This window comes from Dermacentor silvarum, chromosome 4, assembly GCF_013339745.2.
Source record: "Dermacentor silvarum isolate Dsil-2018 chromosome 4, BIME_Dsil_1.4, whole genome shotgun sequence".
Taxonomy (NCBI): Eukaryota; Metazoa; Arthropoda; class Arachnida; order Ixodida; family Ixodidae; genus Dermacentor; species Dermacentor silvarum.
Genome location: NC_051157.2, coordinates 7,274,405 through 7,297,553, shown reverse-complemented (window position 1 = coordinate 7,297,553; position 23,149 = coordinate 7,274,405). Strand labels below are relative to the sequence as shown.

Genomic DNA, 23,149 nt, shown 5'->3' with positions numbered 1-23,149 from the left:
TGACAACCATTGGCTCCCCTTTCTTCTGATCTTCTCATTGATCAAATTGGATGCTTCCCTTCTACAGCTTAAGAAGTTGTTCCATTTTCTGCCTACATCAGCTTCTGGTTCACCCCTCTGCTTTGAATATCTGTGTTCCCTGGATGCTTCCTGGCGTTTCTCTATGGCCTTCTTAACCTCCTTCGTACCACGGGCCCGGTACGGCAGCGCCGCGGCGCGGGAGTTCACACAAAAAGGTCCTCGCTCCTCCCATGTATTCGCGCGGCGCTTTGGACACTCTCCCATATTCTAGGTCACTCTACTACAGTGCAAGGCAACAGGGCTGATTTTTTCAAAGCATTGGGGTTTAGGGAGAGTGAAGGCAAAATAGACTTTAAGCGGGTAGAAATAACCAAACAGAGGTTATCTGATTGGTGGATAAAATCAAGGCAGGGGTGAAATTTCACCCACCACAAAGTACAAAATATGTTAATAGTCATGGCTAGGTGGCGTATGCCACCGCCCGGTTTAAAGGGTTCAGCCACATCCATCCATCCATCCAGGCGGACCGTCGCACGTACTCGGCGCCATGCTCGGCGCAGCAGAACAGCGGCTGTTCTAGAATAGGATTGCAGTGGCGTCAGCGCCGAAATATTGCTTCGGTAGACGGCCAGATCAACTGTTACGCGATTGTAATTTTAAACCGCATCGGCCTGGCCATACAAAGTTGGAAATGGACGACCTTCCAACAGATCATGATGTAATCGTCGTTGGAACAGGTGCGTGTGTTCTTTTTAAGACCCGAAACCACACAGAGTCTTGTTTTGCATGATCTTGATGTATTTACAAGAAGTCTCTGAGGGTATGTTTTATTTTATTAGACGATTAGTTGTAGGAAAGTTATCGGTTGCACATTGCATTAATAAGCCACATAGTCCTGCTGTTGCGAGGCAAAGCTGAAACAAAAATTTGACAAGCGCGTCTTCTGCTATAGATCTTCATTTCATTGAAATGTAATTCTTGCGGACATTTGCAAAGAATGCTCTTGATAACCAGCAAAGTTCTGCAGACCACTGCGCAGCGAAAGCGACATTTGAGAAACTTGCAATATTTCCTTTGTTACAAGTGTGTTCCTTAATTTGACTCTGCTAGCGTTTGTGATTCATTGCAGGTATGCCAGAATCCATTGTAGCCGCCGCAGTATCGAGAATTGGACAGAGGGTTCTACATTTGGATAAGTAAGCACGTAGATCTCTCTGTTCAGTATTATCTTCTTGTATCATATTGTGGCATCAGCTCATGCGAAAAACAATATAGTGCATGTGTGTGTTTCTTCTTTCATTTAAAACTACCTTTCCTCATTTAAGACACCTTGGCTGCATCTGGAAACGATAGCAAATTTTTTAGCTTGTGCTCCTCGACAACGCCATCGTTCCTGAGACGTGGCATCCTGCACTGGTCACACCTCTGCACAAGGGTTGTGGGAGGCCAGTTGATCATCCAAAACACCATCGCCCAATATCAAACACCACGATTGTTTGCCGCACATTTGAGCGGGTATTGAAAAGCCAGCTCCTTAACTTCTGCGAAGAGTCCAACTACCTCACCGAGAGTCAACATGATTTTCACTCCGGCTGCAGCAGCGAAACAGCATTAGCGACCATCACACACTTCTTGAGCAGCCTTATGGACAACCACACCCCGCTGGATCTGATTCAGCTTGATTTCAGCAATGCATTTGACGTGCTGGACATAGACCTGCTCACAAAAATGGAGCTTGGGGGACTGCTGCCCACCTGTGTATCCCGTTTCCTGCAGTACCGGAGCCAGTGGGTCTTTTATCGCGGTGCCTGCTCCACCTGGTTTGCTGTTTCATCAGGAGTCCTTCAGGGCTCGGTGCTCGGCCAAACATTATTTCCCATCTATGTCAATGGCATGTCAAACTCCCAATATTGCCTATTTGTGCAGTATGCGGACAACACAACAAATCTGGCTCCCCTGACTTCACCATCCGACAGTGCGAACCTACTGCTGTACATTGACGACATTCAGCGCTGGGCCCTGGCAAATCGTCTCACGCTAAACACTTCAAAAAATAGTGCTGCCCGCTTCACCACAAGCGAGTCGCGCACGAGCGATATCTTCAAGATAGCCAAGTCATAATTGACAGCCACCGGCAACGTCACCATCTTGGGTGTCACGCTCTCGTACAACTTGGACTTCTCATTGCACATTGCTGGCGTTGCCACTAAATCTTGGCGAACCTTTGGCTTCATATCTAATGCCGCAAAGCACTACGACGCTACAAGTCCTCTAAACCGCATTGGTCCTTCCCCTGCTTTAATACTGCTGCGCTCTCTGGTCCCCTCACCAACGCCATCTATCACTGACCGACTTGAGGGCATCCAGCGATGAGCTTTGCAAATTATCTGTGTTTGGGCTCACGGACAAGGCAGGAAGGCCACACCCTGCACCGCTGGCATTGTTGGGCTGGCAGCCACTGGATTAGTGTAGAAGGACATTCGGAGTTCGCATTCTCTGCAGACTCCTAGCTGGCTACCTCCGCGACTGCCAGCTGTCTACCTTAGTGCACGATGGCAAGAGATCCGGACAACCTGAGCTACTTCATAGCAGGGCAATCAGGCAACGCAAATCTCTGCTCTCTGCTTCATTAAATCTATCCCTGTTGCCCGCCACAACTGCAAAATCGTGGGAGCTTTCCAAGTCATTCACTCGTTTTTGTGTTTCACGACTGGTCATAACATTGCGCTTCACCTCCCCCCATCCTACTCCAGTCGTCTTTTCCTACGACTACGTCACGGCATCGCCGTTTCTTCTTGTGACTTCCAACCATTGTCATCTTCATCACATCTCGCTTCTGTACTTCCTTACATCATCCTTCTTTCTTTGCATTCCACTGTACTTCCATCTCATCCCATACTCGCCCACTCTTGTCATTATGTATTCATTTGTTCATTTGTTTATTTTTTCCCTGCATAATTATCGCAGGCCAATGGTTCATTTTTAAATGACAGGCTTTCTAAGCAAGCACAATCATTTAACGCTTGTGGTACCAGCCATAACTTTTCAAAATATTGACCTAGGATAACATTACTAATTGGCCTAATGGTCCATAGTTGAGATCTTTGCGCAACAACTGCGGCTCTTCTACAGAATAATTTGGAACAGTCCTCACTTGCTTTGATCCCTCGAGGCTTCTAAGGTTTGCTAAATCCCTTATGTTCAAATGGAACCATATATTCGACAATTTTGAATTGCAACTTCTCATATTGGATACAAATTGAACAGAAAAAACTGTTTTAATCATATTCAAAATTTTGAATATCTGCACCTATAATACTGTGGTAAAATTTACTCTTTAAATTAGATTTAAATGTCGCCAGTGCTTCAGGAGTCAATTCTCTTGTGCTGTGTCTCACCTTAAATTGATTTGTTTTATTTTACATTCCAGAGAAGCTCATTATGGCAGCCTTTGGGCTAGCTACAACTTGAGCAGCTTGCGGGAATGGATGTTCGCACAGGTGAGTCAGTGTGCTGGCCTTCTTGCCATGCAAAGCAGTGGAACTATCTCTGCAAAGCAGTGGAACTATCTCATTTTGCTTACATGGACTACACAAATTAAGTCGTGGAACAGTAATGTTTTGCAACTTATTTAAATTGAGATATGGCAAGGAAGGACAATATCCTGACAGGACCATATAAAGCCAACAGGAAATTAAGCCAAGGAAAGCATAAGGGTAATTAGCTGTTGTTTAAATTTATATGTAGAAAATAATTAGAAAAGAGAAATGAAAGTGGACGAAACAATAACTTGTCGCTGATGGAAACCAAACACACAACCCTCGCATTACGCGTGCAATGCGCTACCAATTGTGCTACAGCGACGGCCATCATTCTGTCCGGTAGCTTGGGTATTTATGTGTACTAGATTGAGCCTTGGGAGTGTTTTCCAGTGCCACTCTGAGCCATGGCGGGTGGATGTGGAACACCCTTTTTTTACCCGATGGCGTCGCATAACCCGTGAACTTCGTAGAGCAGGCATGTGGCTAATAAACTCTCATATGCTACCTAAGAGCATCAAGGCTACCAGAATTGAGACCCTCACTATTCGTCCACTTTCATTTATGTTTTCTTCATTATTTTGTACATTTAATTTTCAACCACAGATAATTACCCCTATGCTTTGCTTGACTTCATTGTCTGTTGGCTTTATATGGTCGTGATTAACAAAAATCGAGCCCCTCTGTTTCCCTTCTTGAATATTCTGACATGAGTTTAGGTGTGTCTGTTCATGATAGCATTTGCCATTTTCATTTGGCAAACACGTGCATTCACAGCTGTCTGCTTTCTATATTTGCAGAATGAATCACTGTCACCAGAGTCGCTGGCCCAGACTCCACTGGGGCCTGGTGAAAGATTAATGTTGACTGCTCAGAACCACCCTTCAGTTTTCAATGCAAAAGAGATTGTGAATGTGTAAGTCATTATTAAATACTCTATGTAGCATTCTTCAAACTGAGGACAATCTGTACACTGGTCAAACTGAGGATAATGGGAATGGGGTGGCAAGAACGCTAGTATTAAACTGCGTAATAGCTTCTACTACTCATTGTGTGGCCTGATTATAATATGAAAGTGACAAAGCATCTCGGGAGTTGAGCATGTGCTCTGCATCGAAGCAAGTGGAGGAAGAGTCATTGCTGGAGCAAATATGAGATGGTTTAGTGCAGATTTGGAAGGCTGAGCCATTAGCAAAAAGGAGGAGCACTGGTGGAGTGTCACTGTACTCAGAAGCATGCTTGGTGCAGAGGTTGAAAGCTTTCTCTTCATAATAGTGGTACAGGTGTGCTGTTGCTTGAGCCATACTGTAAGTCTTGAAAAAATGGAAGAGCTGCCTCATTGGCACATTTTCCATCCTTCGATATTGTTGGCAAAAGCTTGCATTCTTGCATTGTACTGGACATCTAAAGTGGTACTTATAATTAAGCAGCAAAGCTAATATAATGTGGAAGATGCCTGATTGTAATATGCACTTTCAGCGGCGCTGCATTTCAGAGATCATGAGCAGATAATAGGCCAAGAAGTCTGCTAAGCCTTTTCACTTTTAAATTTCACATTCAGGGAAGCACAGGTAATGCGACCATTATTTGGAGTCTGCTAAACCTTTTCACTTTTAAATTTCACATTCAGGGAAGCACAGGTAATGTGACCATTATTTGGAGTGGTAGTGTCAACAGAACCACTGTTTTTGCATAGGCCTGAAAAGCTTGCGGACTGCCCTCCACCTGGACCAGCGTTGGTGCAGTTGCAGACCAGCTCTGGAGAAAACTCTGCTGAAGAACCAGTGCACTCAGCATCGGCTGAGAGCGCCACAGATGATCTGGCTGCCAGCTGTCCATGCCCTTACTCTGCAGATAGCACAGAGCATTCCAGTGTAGCTGCTGATGTAGTGAATTCACATGGTAGTGACGAGCCTGTGGAGAGTGAGGATGTCAGTGCTGCCTACCACAGTGCAGGAAGCTCTGTTGATGCTACTTATGGCAGTGTGACACAGCACACGGAAAGCATATTGGATGGCCTGAATGAAGATGCTGGAGCAAGTGGAAACATCTCTGGGAGTGTGAGGGAGCCCGACAAGGTCAAGGAGTTATGGTCCATGGAGAAGCTGCTGAACGTCTCACGGAAATTTAACCTAGACCTGGCTCCCAAGGTGAGTTTCTCATTTCGATTTCTTGAAGTAGGATCTCTTCATAGACTGGGCCAAAGTACTGGGAAGTTTCTACGCACACAGTTGGTTTCATCTCCCATCGAAGCACCCAGTTCTTCTAACCTAGTGCATGACAGCAGAGACAGCCAGTGTAAGATATTTGGTGGCCGTCATTGGTGTCCAGCTTGGTACATGTCAGCATATAACATATAACATCACCCTATGTGTTCCATGAACAGTTCATTCTAAAACAGGAGGTTTGTATTTGTTTAGAAAATGTTTAAGGGGGCTGTGCTTACTTTTCATTAAATTGATACCTGTGAACACATGAGAAGTCCTTAACCCTTTAACCCCCAAATTAATTCCAGAAAAACATACAAAATTTCTCAAATTTTTTATGTAGTCATACTTTTTTCTGTCATTCTGATTCTGAGAATATATTACTTGATTGGTTTCTGGTCATAATTAAAACACAAAATTTGAAAAGAAAAAGAAAAGCTGCCGTAGAGGGCAGCTTTCCCTCAATGCCGACTGTAGCTCGTCTTTGGCAGTGGGAACAGCACAACATTGGGCAAAATGAGGTATCGTGACGCACTGCCTAGGTGTCTGTGCTTAGAAGGCTGTGTGTCCACCAGCTCAAGTCTAGTTTCGAACATCAGGTCCAGCGGCTTTTAAATGCCGGATTCCCTCATTTGGTTATAACCTCGGTGGTATAAACCTTGCTGCAGAAGCTCAAACAAAGCAATGGTCCTAAGGTGGGCGAGGGAGGTGAGCAGGATTTCTGAAGAAAGGCACAGGTGGTACCTTATTCAGGGGTGGGACTCCTGCGCCAATTGTGCATTTTTCACTACTATTCCTGCGCCAAACGCAGAAACTTGACCGAAATTGTGCCACGCTGCGCCAGAACGGCTTCGGCAGTGGCCGTGAACAGCGAGCGGATTCGTTCTTTGAAAAAGAGTGCAGTCATTCGCATTACGCACACCGCGTCACGGCACCTCCTGCAGAATTTCTCATAATTTTTGCGCTTATAACACTGACTTCTCAGCGCTTCCGGCAAGTGGCAGGCGCGACCGCAGCCACTGCCGGCTGTTCTCGCTGCTGTCGGAAAGGCTAGGGCGGCTGTGTTTAGCATAGAGTTACTATAACCAACTCTAGAGGAAAAGCTGCCCAAAGCGCCCATGTATTGAAAGCGGGGACCACAAGGGCGCTGCCATGTTGCTACCCTGTGCAGCCGCAGACAGCGAATGCGATTCAGACGAGGCATGCGATCAAGGCGTCCCCGAGGCTCCATCAGTATGGTAGCGCCATCTAGTTAAAGTGCCTGCAAATGCAACCTTTCGGACTCCTTAAATTTGACATCCAAATTTTCTAAATAGCCATCTGATCTTTCTGAAAAATGTACGGAATGAACTTCAAGCATTGTCCGTGCCTACTGGCTACGTGTAAGTGCTTGATTTTGCATAATATGTTGAATATTTTTAGTGCTACAAAAATGGAGTCGTAGCAACATGGCGCGGCCTTATGTGGTTCCCACTTTTTTCGACCAGCTTTTCTTCTAGAGTTAGTATACTAACTCTATGGTGTTTAAAGTGTACTAGAATACGGTTTACTGAGCCGAGCAACGCAGTACTCCCTAGCTGAGGTGCAAAGCAACAAAAAGTAGGCTGAGAGCGCTGTGAGCGAACTAGATATTTCGGAGGCACGCGCTGCAGCGGGAGAAGCGGGCGGGCATCTGTTTACCCAAGGCCGCTATAACACAAAACTATTCAATCTGTTTTTATGCCCATATGGGCGAGGCGCGAGCCATTTTGACCTATCACGAAGGGCTAATGGCGGATTTGGAATAAAGTGTCGCAGTATCGCCCGAAAGGCGAAGCATCGATTGCGATAGCAAATTAGTAGACGGCTATAAGAAGCAAGAATAGTAGTTTTATCGCCTGTATAAACTTGTAAACATGTGTTCACTCACTGAATTAACAAGCATGGTGTCACGCGTTCACAAGCAAACATGTACACATCTCACTCGATTACCCCAGAAACTCGCTGGGAAAACGCTGGAGTGAGCAAGCGCGGTGGCAGCAGCGAGCGAATTCACCTTTGTGCTGCCTCGCTTCAACGCAAATTAAGCGGCGAAAAACAGCACACGCGAAGCTATCAGCACTCGCATTATGTCCCTATCACAAATCGCTTTCAAGATAGGGCGCGCGTGGCCGTGCCATATGCAGCGGCTGCCGTAAACAACCCCTCTCCCCGGTGCCTTGCGCGCGATGGGAGACGGCGCGCTTCGTCCCCGCTTTCCTCTCTCGCGCGCTTGAGACTGAGCTGCCCTCGGTGGCTCATCCTCACGCTTTCACTCGCACATACAGTACATAGCGTGTGGCGATGATGTTATGGCTCCTGGACTTTGTATGGAACATCATGGCGATGCCAGAAATGTGCCTGGAGTGTCCGTATAATTGCTATCGCAACAAAAACAGATTTGAATAGTTTTACATTATACCAGCCCAGGGTTGATTGAGGCTCTTTTGGTCTGTGATGACATAAGGTGACACAAAAATTATGTTACAGCGTTGATCGGACCGCATAATTTGAGAACATTTTCCGCTATCGTCATGAGTGTAGGCACAGAAATATATAGGTTGATCGTTGTGCAACCGATGTTTCCGGCTTTACAGGAAAGCATGCGCTGAGCCGCCGCTCAACCCACTCTTCCATATTCTAGTACGCTATAGCTCCAAAGTGCGCTTCCACTACGAGCTTCGTGTTAATTTATTCTGCGTTTCATCGTGGTTTATAAGTGCGCTGCCGTATTCCATTATTCCACCAAAATTCAGATTTGCCTGCTCCAAACTACTTCAAATTGAAATTTTATCTGCTCCAAAATGAAATTTAGTCTGCTCCAAGCTGCTCTAAAACGCTATTTTGTCTGCTCCAAACTGCTCCAAAATGCATTTTGACCTGCTCCAGAAATTGTGCCAAAATGACTTTGGACAGTCCCACCCCTGCTTATTTCTGCAAGGTGAGCCACAAAGTCAAGAAGGTGGCGAACAGGTATGTGCTACCTGTTGTGTTTTCCGCCCCAAACAAACTGGCTCGCTTATGCCCCCGGAACATGGGATGGGCTCTGCAAATGTGCAAAGTCAAGCACGCAAAACACCACATGCAGTGTTCCACTGGAGTGGTCTACCAGGTACTGCTAAGTTGGGGAAAAACCTACGTCGGGGCAGACCAGCCGTAGTGTGAACTACCGAATGAGGGAACACGCCAACAATTAAAAAAATGATATGAGTGCACATCTTTCTGCGCATTGCAGATCATGCTGCTGTGAGCCACGTTTTCTGAGGTGAGGATCCTGAGTAGGAGTGGAGATAAAACCGCGCAGGAACTGCTAAAGGCTTATCTTATTCATGCTAGTGGTCAAGCTTGTGTTAGTCAAACACCTGTTTCGTTATATGATGCGGAAATGAAATTGCTAGGTTTGTCGCATACAAGATGACTTGTTTGCTTTTTGCCACCCCCTGGTGTGGAGAGTGTGTGCGCAATGTATGTGCAGCAAGCTTTGTGTTTAATGAACAGTTGCGAGTGTCTTTCTGCTGCTGTTGCTGTTAATCTTTCCAGTACTTTTGTGATACAATATCATGTCGTTCAGCAAACAGCCCTATATTTGCAGGAAATCTTCGTAAGTTCTGGATCGACTGGCAGTCCTTGCAGCTACACCAAAATGCTCTAACTGTATTTTGTGTCCATTAGGTGAAGAGCTACAATAGTGAGCGTGCCTTGTGGAAGAAGTGCCTAAACTAAGCAGAGGTAAAACATCAGACTGATTGTACAGGAAAAGCAAAAAAAATGGAGAGCAATTGCATGCATAATTTATTGTGAAAGCTGCAATTAAAGCTCGTACTCTGAACTTTGCCTACGCATTACTCATAATGTGCTCCTTAGTTTCGCTAAATGTAAACAATGTCCATTGTTTAGTTCATCGGTAACAGTGAAGCAACCAACTAGAAACCTCCATGATGCATGAAAATAGGGGGAAAACGAACATTCAGTAATTATTTGTTAAATTTATAAGTAAGCCAGGATAGTGGAAGTATTTTACACGTTGAACATAACAGTCCAGTTATGTTCATTGATTTTGAAGCTGGTATCTTGTACCGTTGTTTTAGAACTCTGAGAAATATTGCGAATAACGGCAGTATGACAGTTGCAAACACTTCATTAAGAACTTTATTGCAAAGGCAGTATTTGATCCACATGCACTTAAGTGCGCACAGGGCTTTTCCAGAGATTTCTCCTAATCCTTGCAAATTTAATCCTGGTGGCATTTGCAATTATGCCAGGGCTGCATGCTACATTTCACACTGCTTGGAAAACTGAATTACATATGCTTAGGAGCAATTTAATACATAATTTATTGCACAGGCCATAATTACCCCCCAAAACCTTGAGTTTTGCCTTCACCATAACATACCCATTATTTTTTACATATATGAACATTGTGTAATGTACTGTTCCCTTGGACCACTGAAAAACAAAGCAGCATTAAACAGCCAAACGATGCTTTCGAGCACTTGCTATGGAAAGCTTTACAAAGGCTATGTTCACTTCACATGAATTTAACTTTGCACACAAATTTGCCATCGCATTCTTCTCGTGCAAACTTTTTAAGCATTTCTTATAACGCCTCTAAACAGGCTGAGGAATTGTAATCATTTAGACTAGAGTTTTTCACTATTGCCAGTTCCAAAACTTAGCTTTGAACACTCTGAGCGTGCTTCAAATATCAGTATCCTGGGGGCATTTGACTGACGTGCCACCAGTGAGTGATCGCACTTGTTGCCTGCTAATAGGTGTTCAAGATGGCAACTCTGACTGAAGAGTTGGTGCCAATTGTAAGTGCTCTTAGATCTACTTTTTTTTTTCTTGTTGTAGTGATGGGGAATATCCTGTTTTATAGCTTTTTCTTCCAAAGTGATGCAACCAATAGCAAGCCCCTGCAGTTTTCGCCAGTCACTCTATCTGCATTGAGAAGTTTCACAACAGGTATGGTTGAAGAGCTCTGGTCCTGACAGCCAAAAAGTGGCTGATGGTGCATGCTTGTGGTGACATTGATTTTAGAATCTGCACAGGCATTCATGGGTCTGAATGTAGCTACATCAGGTAGCCTGTGTCTGGTTCACCTTGTTGTTGTTCATCTATCTGCACCTGACCTCATTGTGCATTCCAGCTTCTGTTCAGCCGTGGCCCACTTGTGGAGCTGCTCATCTCGTCAAACATCGCCCGCTATGCTGAGTTCAAGGCACTGACACGCATTCTGACCATGCACAATGGAAACCTGCAGCAGGTACCCTGCTCACGTGCTGACGTGTTCAGCTGCAAAAATGTGACGGTGGTGGAGAAGCGCATGCTTATGAAGTTTCTCACCTTCTGCAAGGAATTTGAGCAGCATCCCGACGAGTACAGAGGTGAGTTCCATACCATTTTTTGCTGAACAAAAGTCAACTTCAATGCTCCTGCCTTTCTTTAGTTGAAAAAAGAAAAAAACAAATGTCCTGCATTCATTGCCATTCACTGTGTTGCTTCTCATATTTCTTATTGCTTCAGAATACCCCTGCTGCATTGCATTCGAGTATTGTTCGCTTGCCTAAACAGACGTATTGGTTTAGTGAACTCAGTATCAATGGAAATATGAGCAGCCGAGCGCTTGGCTTTCTTGTGCAGCTTAGCGAAAAGCAATAGGCAAAAGGATGCACAACTGACTTTGACATATCACAAGTCACGTTCATGACACGTTGGAGCTAGTTGCGAGTCTCAGTGCCCATTGTCTTTTCTTAGGCTGCACAAAAACCACACACTTTGGTGTTAGCATTTCAATTTCTTACGATAGTACAACTAAAGATGTGTGGTATGAACATGTGTGCAATTCGGCATATGGTTATCTGTACCAATAACCACACAAATTTGCCAAGTCCAAGCAGGTTTCAATGGTTGAAGCAATCATCTTTCTGAACGCCACGTTTTTCCTGCTTATTTCCCGAGATACCTTGGATTATATATTTTGTTATCTTCTCGTTTTTCTTCCCCCCTCTCAAGGTTTTCTTGCTATATTTTTTAGTTTGGCTATTGCACTGATCAAAAGTGTTTTAATGCATCAGTGTTGTACATATCACACAACAAATCCAAAATTCAAGCTGTCAAGATGTTTTGAGATGAAACCTTTCCAGAGGCAGTGTCAGATAAGTGGGTCAGCCCATCCTGATACCAGTGTACAATGCAAGCCCTCACAAGGGTTTTAGTGCAAGCATTTTAGACAGATTAAAACTTTGCATTTTGAAACTTTGCATTTGGTGATGTATGTCGTCTGTGGAGCCTTCAGCAAGTTGAGAGCAGCAGAGCAGGGAAAGAAGAGCAGTGGAGTGATGTGATGTATAGAAGCTTGTGACAGCAGAAGTAGTGGTGGTTGCACAGGTGTGAAGTGCTCACAGGTGTGAAGTGCTTTCCTCCACATTGCTCTGTATGTAGGTGGTTCTAATAAAGCAGCATCAATGGATACTACTCGAATTACACAATGCCATAATGATAATACTTTACAGTTGCTCAAGTGTGGCATGAGGACCTGTGAGCGGGCGGTGCAGTTGGTGGTTAGAGGATTGTACAATACTATTGCTAGATTGCATCAGCTGACCCCGTGAGCATAAAGTTGTGGTGGTGCGATGGAAAAGTCATAGAAAGAAGCAGGAGTACCATCATCAAAACTGGAACCTCCCTATAATTCAGTGAATGTATGTATGTTGACTGATAGGGAGGCGCCAATGCTATCATGTTCCATTTGCTGAATTGTAGCATGAGGAGCTGTCTTTCTATAGTACGCTTGTTAGTCTTTGCAGAATCAAGCTACCATATAGACTTAGTAGGTTGGGTTTTGATAACAGCGGCAAGCACAAAATTCACTGACATACAGCTATGGTGGTGACAGGACATGCTAAGTGTGTGAGCGCTCATGCTCGTATTTTCATGCTATACCTGTCTTAGTAGTGGCTATCAAGGTGTCAACTATGTGGGGACAGCAAGGCTAGAGGCTCCCACCACACCAACCAGAGAAGATACTTTTTCTTTCACTTTTCTCTCCCAGGACTGAAAGAAAACGCTTTGCTGCATGAGCCAGCTCGATCGTGTCTGGTTGTGAAAAAAGCAATTATTTGTTATTGTTGGAGAAAAAAAAGAAAAAAAGAGGATTCTGCTGGCCACAACAGTGGCACCTGAACAACAGCCAAAAAAGAGGGCACAGTAGAGACTATTAGCGATATTAGAGTGCACTAGAATAAGGCTAAAAGTGGGCCAGATGGCGCTCTCCCGCTGAGGTGCTGTGGGACGAAAAATCGTGCCAGGGCACTGCGAGCGCACTGGATCGTATAGCATACCTGATTAATTCGGGCAGGCTAGGTGACTATATGGCACCGCCCTGTTTCAAAGGGGATGCCAATAAATTATTATTATCATCATCATTGGGGCGGAGATGTACTTCATGGCATATTCACCATACTTTCGCTGTGGGTGCCGAGACTGATTGCACATGTACACTCTGAGAATGGTGCTTTATTTCAACTGCAAACTTGTACTTCTAACGCTTTGCCGTGTATATATATTTGAGGCATCGATTATACAATGCGACATCTTCCATTTTGCTGTCATTGTGAAGTGCATCATCTGCTAGTGAGTGGGCATTCGTTGCGTGGACGCCCAGTTTTTGTTGTAGAAAGCTTGTACAGTATATTTTTTTAATTACTTTATTTGCTTTGGAGCGCTCTTGACTCTTGTTGGCCGGTACCAAGTGTAATTTTAGCCTGGTGAACTGCTGTCTTCAACATTGTTTTCTAAAAGTAGCACATATATTTATCACAGCAGCCACCTATCTGCAACATGAAGCTACATTAAATTATATTGGTATTGTGGTGTATTTCATGCCTGCTTCTTGTTGGTAGAATATTAAAGAGCGGCAACAATAATTGAAGAAAACATTATAGTGAAATAAACCAGCTTTTAACTGTGTGGTGCAAAGAGGAGAAGCGGATGATTAATTACTTCTTGATAAATCAAAGGGTACATAGACATTCACGACATATATATAATAGAAAAATGATCAGATACTTTAAATGCACTAATTTAAAAAGTGTAAGCTCTCGACCGGAATAAGCGTCTTTGCAGTAACAAACACAGCACCATTATACCTTTCGGCATGGTGGTGCCATGAAATCTGCCGCATCTACCGGAAAGCATAGAGGTTCCCGCAACTTTGCTGCTAGGTGCGCATCGATCGCTCTTTTGGAGGAGGTTTTTAACCGGAAACATGGTGTACGGTTTAAATCGTAGACATTGTACTGCTAGTACTGCTATAAGCTATCCGACACAGGTGCGCCTCAAAGCAGGCAAGGTTTAACTGTGACAGTAAGAAAGTAGGAGTGTGCAAACATTTGGGATTTCAAATAAAACAGCTTGCAGCTCACTGCTTCTTAAGAATAAGCACGTGTGGTAATTGAACCTGTACCTAAATATAAGTACATCAGTGTTTTTGCATTTCGCCTCCATCAAATTTTGCAGCCTGGATTGAACCCACGACTTCGAATTTAGCAGCGCAACACCATAGCCACTATAGCAAATAATTAAGCTACATGGTGGCTTTCCTTTTTTTTTTTTTAAAGACTGGAAAAAAATAGAATATGGGTTACGGGCCAGAGATTAGTATATGGAATGGGGGAAATAAAACTGCCTTCGGCGTCCGAGGTCTACCACAATAAAAGACCATGTACCAATTGCTCCATATTCTGTTATGCGAAGAAGGCTCAAACATAAACGGAATGTTGTGCTGCATTTTTTTCCTTCTGTAAGAGTGCTTCACGTAAATCTAAGAACAAGGTACGGGATGGTGCAGACATGTTTTATTTGTTTAAAGCAGCAACTGGCTAGGTTATGTATGTTTCTCCTCCTGTGTTTCACAAGACCTACTGATTGAAAACTACACGTGTGTATTTTATTGAAAAATGCACATGTGAAACACATGCTGTTCGGAAAATAAACAATATACTTGTTCTCAAAGGGAGCTACAATAGCATAGTAGAATGTAAGCCGACAGTGCGGCCGCAATGCACGTGCAATCACCACGCGGCATAAAAAAAAAGGCATTTATTTTTAAGACATAAATACACGTAATATGTAATTAGAAACACAATTTGAGCGGTTTGATCGCAAATACTAGCACTGCGAAGTACAGTATAGACCACTTATAACGTAACCGCTTATAGTGCAGGACCGGATATAGTGCGGTTCTTTCAGACTCCCATGAATTTCCCCATAGCACTCCATGTATACACGTATCGCTTATAGTGCAGTTGCGGGAAACGAAATACCGGTTACAGTGCGGCTGCCTGGGAGTACGGAAGTCAGCGGAGATGGCAAACGCTCCCCTCAAACGGGCGCCCCAAGGAGTGCTCGAGGAAGAAAGAGAGACAAAGTGGAGGAGAAGGGCACGTGGTGCGAACGAACAGCCAGTGAGGCTGAAACTAGATCTTGAGTGCGAGTCGTGAAATATCACAGCGCGCATAGCGAGTGAGCGCCACGAAACTGCCAACGCCAGCCAATGCTCGCTTCACGATAACGGCAGTAAACGAAACTTCAGGGAGCACGCGACGCCGCCACGGCACAGTGAAGGGCGCACGCGGAGACTGTGGAATGTGAGGGAGGAGGGCTGCAGGGAAGCGGATTTCGCCTCGGCAACACCACCGCTTCGGTGGCTCCCCTCGCCCTCCCTCGTAGCTCCCTCACTTTCGACTGTCACCATGCGCGCCTGCCACGGTGCAGGCGCCGCCGCTCCAGCCGGCCCGGCGCCAGCTCCCCGAAGTTTCGGAAGCGGGCGTTTGCCGGCGTGGGCAATTTCGTTGGGCGGCCTGGGACAGCGCCGCTGCTTCCCTCTGCGCCATAGCCGCAGCATGCAAGGTCAACACGTGACTAGAAAGTAGAGGAAGCATAAAAGAGAATGAAGGGTTCGCTGCCATTTTCTACACGTGGCTGAGACGTCGGCACGTACACGCATGTTCCGGCGGAACGCAGAATCGGCGACCTTGCCATTTGAGAGAGGGTGAAATTTCCGCCGCATTTTTTTTTCTTTCTTTATTTTTTTTTGTTTTGTTCGCGCGCGACATTGAGGGGTCTCTCCTAAGCTTTTACTCTATGGCGGTGCCGGAGCAATGCCGGTCGGAGGCGCCGCCACGTGATTTGGTTCGAATTAACGAGATTCGAGTGTAAATTGAATGCAAACGTTCTAGCCGCATTCCTCGACTGTCGCATACGCGTGGCGGCTCGGTGCACATGTTTTGCATATGTGCGGGCCTTGAAAATTGTTGCTTTGGTTATAGTGCGGTACCGCTTATAGTGCGGATATTCGCGACTCCAGCGACTTACGTTAAAAGCGGTCTACACTGTAGTATGACCGACCCCGCCGAGCAGTATCACCAGCGGTTTTTAACGGTGCAACCTTGATGCAGCCCAATTCAGTTTGATCACAGTGCTGCCACAGTATTTTTGTTGTCTGGCACTTCACTACAAAGCATGAGCCGTACTGGCCACTCATCCCACTCAATCTTATTCTAGTACACTCTAGCGATATTTACTCCTCCGCTCCGGACATTTGCAAGATACACCATGAGTGCATGCCAGCTAGCTGGTAGGATAGGTTATTGTGCCCATGGGCTATTATGGATAGTGAGATGTGCATGGTCCCAATCTTTTTTCATGGGCCAGTGTGGAGGCATTTCAAGGGAACACACAACTTGCCCCCACCTCCCCCAACCTCCCAGGGACGTATGCCAATATCTGGCATGTTAGGCATGTACAAATCTTGGCACTACTCACACGTCTGTTGTTTTGCCAGCTAAATGGGCATATTCCGAAAGACAAGCCCAGATCAAGGCGAATTCGTGGGCATGCGTGTGTGCAAGCCCAACCTCTCCGCTTCAGTTGCTCTAGCTGCATCTCGCTTTTTTCGGCAGCTTCTTTCTTTGCTCCCACATGGGACCAAGAAAATAGTGCCCCTCTTTTCCCCACCGAACATCTCTCTCTCTTCAATTCACGTGAAGTGATCAAGAGTAGTCTCTTGATGTCTCTCGAGCCAACATTTTGACAGTGGAACTTGTCTTCGGCCGCTCGCACAGCCGTCAAACTGCTTTCCTTCTTGCAACTTCTTCCACAACCACAATTGCAAAATCCAATAAGTTGGTGCATAGCATAGGATGATGGAAATGAAAAGTGTTCAAAAATGAGGGTGTTTAGTTGTAATAGCAAGGGAAGTGGGTTTGGGGTCCTTTAAATTTTTTGAAGGGTTAGCAAAAATGGAAATTAAGCTTTACATCTAAGCACATGTTGTCAATGCTGAGGACCTCATTTTCATAGAAAAAAAAATGTAAGGAAAGATAAGGTTTGGACAGCTTAAAAATGAAAGTTGCATCAATAGGCATTTATCATTTAGGCGTGTATTTGAACTACTTGCTTTCATTTCACCTTTTTACTGCTTATTTAATCTGTCACGATGGCTCAGTGTGGCTTAGCACAAGGCCACTGGTTTAAGGCGAAATGGAAAAACGCTTGTGTGTCATCCTTTTGGGTGCTGTTAAAATCTCCAGGTGGTCAAATTGAATCCGAAGTCTCCCACTACGGTGTGCCTTGTAATCAGATTGTGGTTTTAACACTTCAAACCCCTAAATTAAGTCATTTATAATTCAATATATTCTCTTTTGAATACCGGATCCTTGCGAAGCTTTGAGAAGATTGACGTTTTTGTATGTGCATCGTCTTCTAACATGTAGGGTGTATGCACCAAAGCTCGGCTACGATGTGGCACTTCAGTGCCTCGGCGCTGGTCATGATATTTGTGGTTGCCCCACAGTAGACGTGTTCTGCCTTGGTGTTGCTGTGCAAAGGTCTCTTGTTTTACAATTGCATATGGTTCCGTGTCTGCAAGAACACCAGTGTTAAATGTTTCACTCAGTGGGCTGCACGAATGTGCAATACAGTTAGCTCGGTGGTGTAGGTGTGAGCTTTGCCTAAACATGTCACTCGATCTCCGAGTATGCACTTCTGTGTCAGGACGTGCTCGCAGGTGAAGAAACAAGCACAACGATGTCAGCATTCGAGGGTGGGTTTTTAAGGATTGTCGATGTAGCTGAATATGTGAACTAAAGCCCCTCCGTACTACTACTACTGCTGCGTAAGCTGATGAAGGGACTTTAGTGTAAACGAGCATCTGCGATTGGGGGCTGTGCAGGTACTGTATGCTTACATTGAACTCCGTCGGGATTCAGCAACAGCCTGTTTGCCTCACAAAATCACGAAGGTACTCTTTACAGCAGGAGATGAACAGCTTATCTCTGCAGCATTCTACAGGCTGTTGTAAAAGCCTGCACACTTCAGCGATTTTGCTGCCGATTATGGTGATGTGCCAGTCTCAAACTGCACTTACTGCTATATGTTGCTTTGTCAGTCGCTCGATTCTAGCCAACTAGAAAAGGTTACTTGTAAAATGGTGTGCTAGTTGGGCTGACTAGACAGGGAGCTAAAACTTTTTTTCATTCACAGTAAAGGCTACCCTCATGCATTTACGAAGAAGTTGCTGTAGGCACACGGGCTGTTGCTGAAGCCCGACGTAGTTCAATGTAAGCGCATAGTAGCTGCACAGCTGGAATCACAGATGTTGTTCACAACATGCTGCTCAATCAAAATGTGCATTCTGCATTTTGAACGAACAGCTGTGGTTCACACATTCAGATACGTAGGCACGTTATAGAAACCCGCCCTCGAATGTTAACATCGTTGCGCTTATTTCTTGACCTGAACAAGCACTTGAACGACAACACCATGCACTGCTAATGCTTTCCAACTTGCAAGTGCATACTCGGAGATCAATTGACATATTTAGGCGAAGCTCACATTTACGCTACCAAGCTCACTATATTGCACATTCGCACAGCACATTCAGCAAAACATTTAACACCAGTTTTCTTGCAAAAACGGGACTATGTGCCATAAACAAGAGATAATTGCACAGCAAAACTGGGCCAAGCGTGTTGTCGTCTGCTACGGAGCAACCACATATATGACAACCAGCGCCGAGGCAGCACAGCGTTGCAGCTGAGTTTCAGTGCATACTCCCTACATATATGGCTGTGTGTGTGTTCGAGCGAGAGAGAAAAAAAAGAGGGGAGGAAAAGCTCGCTCGGCCCCCTCTTCCTCTCTGTGATGCCCGCATATATAGCAGCATAGCAGGTTTGAATACTGGGAACTGAGTCACCACATTAGGTTTGGGTGGCCGTAGAGGTTCACACAGCTACTCTGGTCACACAGGCCTTGTGAAGGGAAGCAGTTTCATTACTTACAAGTTGCGTCTAATATCCTCATGCATAGAAAGCCTGACTGTTGACTCTGCCACCTAAAGCTGCCTGGCAATGGCCTTCATTGGCTTTCTCGGGGTTGTCGCTCATGAAGGCTTCCACCTGCTGGAAAAACTCAGCCACCTGAATGATGTCGAATTACTGGCGGCTCTTCTTTCTCTTTGTCACAGATGACAATTGGCCATGTGCTCTTATCTCACCTCAAAAACAAAGAATTTTGCCACAGTGAAGAAGGTGGCAAATCTTCAAGTTGCTGTGGCCAATGTGTAAGGCGAATAACTATGATTACATGCAGTTTCATCTCCTGTGTCAAGACTCGAAGCTGCTCCCAATGATAAATGTGCTAGATAGATAACAAGGGGATTGGTAAAGATGAAATTAAGCATTTCGACAGGTATAACGAAAACATTTGTCTATGGTGATCTGAAGCTGTGTTTTCAAATACCTTGCATACACGTTGCATGAGCAAGGTGTAAAAAAAAAAAACACACACACACACACACACACACACACACACACACACACACACACACTTCCCCCTCTCCCCTTTGTTTGTTTACTTTCTTCATTGAAAGTTGGTGAAATGTCTGTAACACAAATCTACACAACAAACAAGCCTTATTTTGTAGTTCTTACGCTGCTGCTTGTATGCATTAATAGAGATTTCGTCCTGTACTTGGTATGCGCTGCGATGTGTTAGAAAGAGAGGTAAGCAAGCACTGCTCAGGTCATCGTGGCATGACTCCTGCTTGGAACATCCAACAAAATTGCAATACAGCATTATGGGATGTTGCAAGTCTTACTGCCATTTCTCAAGCTTGATTCAGAGTTGCATTGATGCATTCTTCCCCGAGCTTAAGTAATGCCCTGCACTAATGGTTATGGGAGTGTATGTTGCTTTCAATTAGAAGAATGCATTAATGCTATTGTGTCAAGGGCTGGTGTTTTGTAGCTACTACAAGCAAGAAAATGAAATGAGAGAGCCAGTTAGGGCACACAGAAATCAATGTGATAAAGATATTGAAATGCTTTTGGTAGCTTGCTGATTTGCAGTTACTTTAATTATTCTTTGTTGATGAGATGAAAATATGGAGGGGGGGTGGGGGACTCTACCAGGTTTTGAAGGTAGGCCCTTCCTGGAGTTTCTCGAGTCAAGGCAGCTGAGCAAGAATGTTGAGCACTATGTGCTGCATGCCATTGCCATGGTGGATGGAACAACACCAACACTGCAGGTAAGTTTCTGGCATGCAGTGTACTTGGTGCAACTGGCCAATCTGCAGCAGCATGTGATATGCAGCTACTTGACCAGCCTTCTTTTGCCAAGTTCTCTAATGCATGTAAGCCTGCTTCAATTCGATAAGGTTATCCAGCCTTACCACAAACATTCCAGTACAGTGGACTCTCTTTAAACGAAACCTCAAGGGACCAGGGGAATTTTTTTCGTTTATCAGGAGTTCCATTTACTAAAAGACAAAGCTTGAGCATTGCATGAATACAGAACCAACCAACCATGAGGCTGGTGTTCTATTTAGGCGGCAGTTCCGTTTAAGCGATTTCTGTTTACCGAGATTCCACTGTATCTCAAGTGTATTGTGTTCTCCTATGTTGAAAGAAAGCACAAACAGATACCTTAAGGCACCAAAGTGGTACTAAGAACTACAATATGTAATTATCTTTGTTTCTTCACTATGAAACCGAACACTGCATGGCTTGGCTGATTCGTTATTATGTCACAAATAGCTTACTTGGCATTATGTACTTGCCAGTAGCTGCCTACACTTTTATCACATAAGGCTGCCTACACTCACAGTAATCAATGGCATTAGTGCAAAGGAGTTAATGTGGTGCAAAAGCCAGTGTGCAAGCTTCTAAAAAGTTCAACCACAAGACAGGTTAGCAGCGCAGCAGGCCATGGTGCGAGTGTTCTGCCAAAGTTGTGGTTTCACTTACTAGCTGCTGCTCTATTTTGGTTGAATAAAGTGTTGAGAAATTAATTTGCACTGAACGGTTTCTTACATCACAGCTGTAGCTTGTTGAGACGCTAAGCTCCCTAGCATTCCCCGACATTTCTATACCCTGCATGACGTTTGCCTGCTTGCAAGAACCACTTCGTCATAGTTGTGGCAGCTACTCCAGAAGATGGCACTCTACTGGTGCTACTACAGGAAGGCATAGGCAATGTCTGTGTACAGATTTCGAGAGGTATACATTGAAAATACAGTTTGCGTTGAATGGGAAGGGATGAGGGGCGAGGAGCAAGTTGATATCAACAAGGGACTGATACAGGGGTACCTTCTATCCCCGCTGCTGTTTGTGATGTACATGGTAAGGATGGAAAGGGCGCTAGAGGGAAGCAATAACGGGTTTAATCGCTCACACAAACAAGCGGGTAGAGCAGCAGCTTCCAGGGGCACGATCGGAAATTTTTGTTAAACGGGAGGGAGAGAGCAGCCAATCAGCAAGCGGTGAACTCCCCGGACGTTGATTTCGTACTTTTTGGTGACGTCGAAATGACGACATGCTCCTGTCAATCATTTCGATTACGAGCACGTTGTCAGCTAGGAGCAGAACGAGACGAGAGATGTGAAGTTCGAACGATCATCCGCTCACTACGAGACCGGCTTCGCATGGCACGTCTGGTGGTTTAGATTGCATCCAAATGGCAGCAGTGGCTACGGAATGGTTCACCGCTTGCCGCCAATAGGCTGCTCTCTCCCTCCCATTCTAAATAAAATTTTGCATACTGCTACTTTGTGATGTTACAGCAACTGAACAGAACGTGTTTCGAACAAAGATCTCCGATCGCGCCCCAGGCTAGTTTTATGCGGACGACATTGTGTTGCTACCTAACAACCAAAGTGATATGCAACACCTGGCTAATATCTGTGGACAGGAAGGCAAGAATTTAGGTCTGAAATTTAGCATTAAAAAAATCAGGTGTTATGGTATTCAATGAAAACAGTGAACAGACAGTGTCCATACAGGGCCAGGAAATACCTCGGGTAAAAGAATATAAATACCTTCGTATATGGATAAAGGAAGGGAATAGATATATGGAAACACAGGAAAAGCAATAACAGCAAAGGGGAAGAGAAATGTGGCCATAATGACACACAGAGCGCTATAGGGATACAATATGTACGAGGTTCTCCGGGGTATGTGGAAAGGTGTAATAGTTCCAGGACTTACATTTGGAAATGCGGTTGTTTGCTTCAGTCAGGGGCACAATCAGGACTCGATGACAACCAAAGGTCAGTGGGACACCTTGCATTGGGCATTCACGAGAAGACTACAAATGAAGGTGTGCAGGGTGACATGGGCTGGACTTGTTTTTGAAGAAGTGAGGGAAGCGCAGAGTAAAATTGATTATGAACAACGGCTGTGGAATATGGAGGAAAGTGAATGGGCTGGGAGAATGTTCACATATTTGTACAGTAAGAACATTGATTCACAGTGTAGAAAAGAACTAGGGAGCTTACCAGCAAGTACGCGACCGGTATAGTAAGTAACATGGCAACAAAGAATGTCAAGCGCAAAGTCAGAGAGGCTGAGACAATCTCATGGGTGGCGGCAGTGGAAAAGAAACCTTCTATGAGTAACTACTCAACAGAAAGAAATGAAACCAGGAAAGAAACAATTTACGATAACCATAACTCAAAGGGAAGCTCTTTACTTTTCGAAGCGAGATCAGGATGCCTTAGAACGCGCACTTATAAAGTGAGGTGCAATAAAGAAAAAGAAGCATGTGCTTGCTGCATTAAAGCTAGGGAAACGACGGGGCATGTTCTTTTAGAATGTGAAGATATCTGCCCAGCGGTTGATTTAGGCACCTCTGGCCTCCTTGAAGCCCTTGGGTTCAGCGAGAGCAGGGGGAAAGTAAACATGTCCACAATAGAGATCAGTAAGAGTCGATTGGAAGTTAGGTGGAAGAAAAGTAGGGAAACGACAGACAACGTACCAAAACAAAGTTCCCAATAGAGGTTCAGAAAGTTTGGTGTTCAAAATT

At 44.9% G+C, this 23,149-nt stretch overlaps 1 protein-coding gene across 1 annotated transcript in view; it reads left to right on the top strand.

Moving 5' to 3' along the window:
* The first annotated feature begins 555 nt into the window (after positions 1-555).
* LOC119449377 (rab proteins geranylgeranyltransferase component A) overlaps positions 556-23,149 on the top strand; it is a 41,404-nt gene continuing 18,810 nt past the window's right edge. Inside the window, exons 1-7 of the mRNA XM_037712547.2 lie at positions 556-758; positions 1,151-1,217; positions 3,452-3,521; positions 4,361-4,476; positions 5,257-5,710; positions 10,935-11,172; positions 20,260-20,375. Coding sequence (XP_037568475.1) covers positions 713-758; positions 1,151-1,217; positions 3,452-3,521; positions 4,361-4,476; positions 5,257-5,710; positions 10,935-11,172; positions 20,260-20,375 — 1,107 coding nt within the window. The 5' untranslated portion in view covers positions 556-712. The remainder of the gene's footprint in view (positions 759-1,150; positions 1,218-3,451; positions 3,522-4,360; positions 4,477-5,256; positions 5,711-10,934; positions 11,173-20,259; positions 20,376-23,149) is intronic.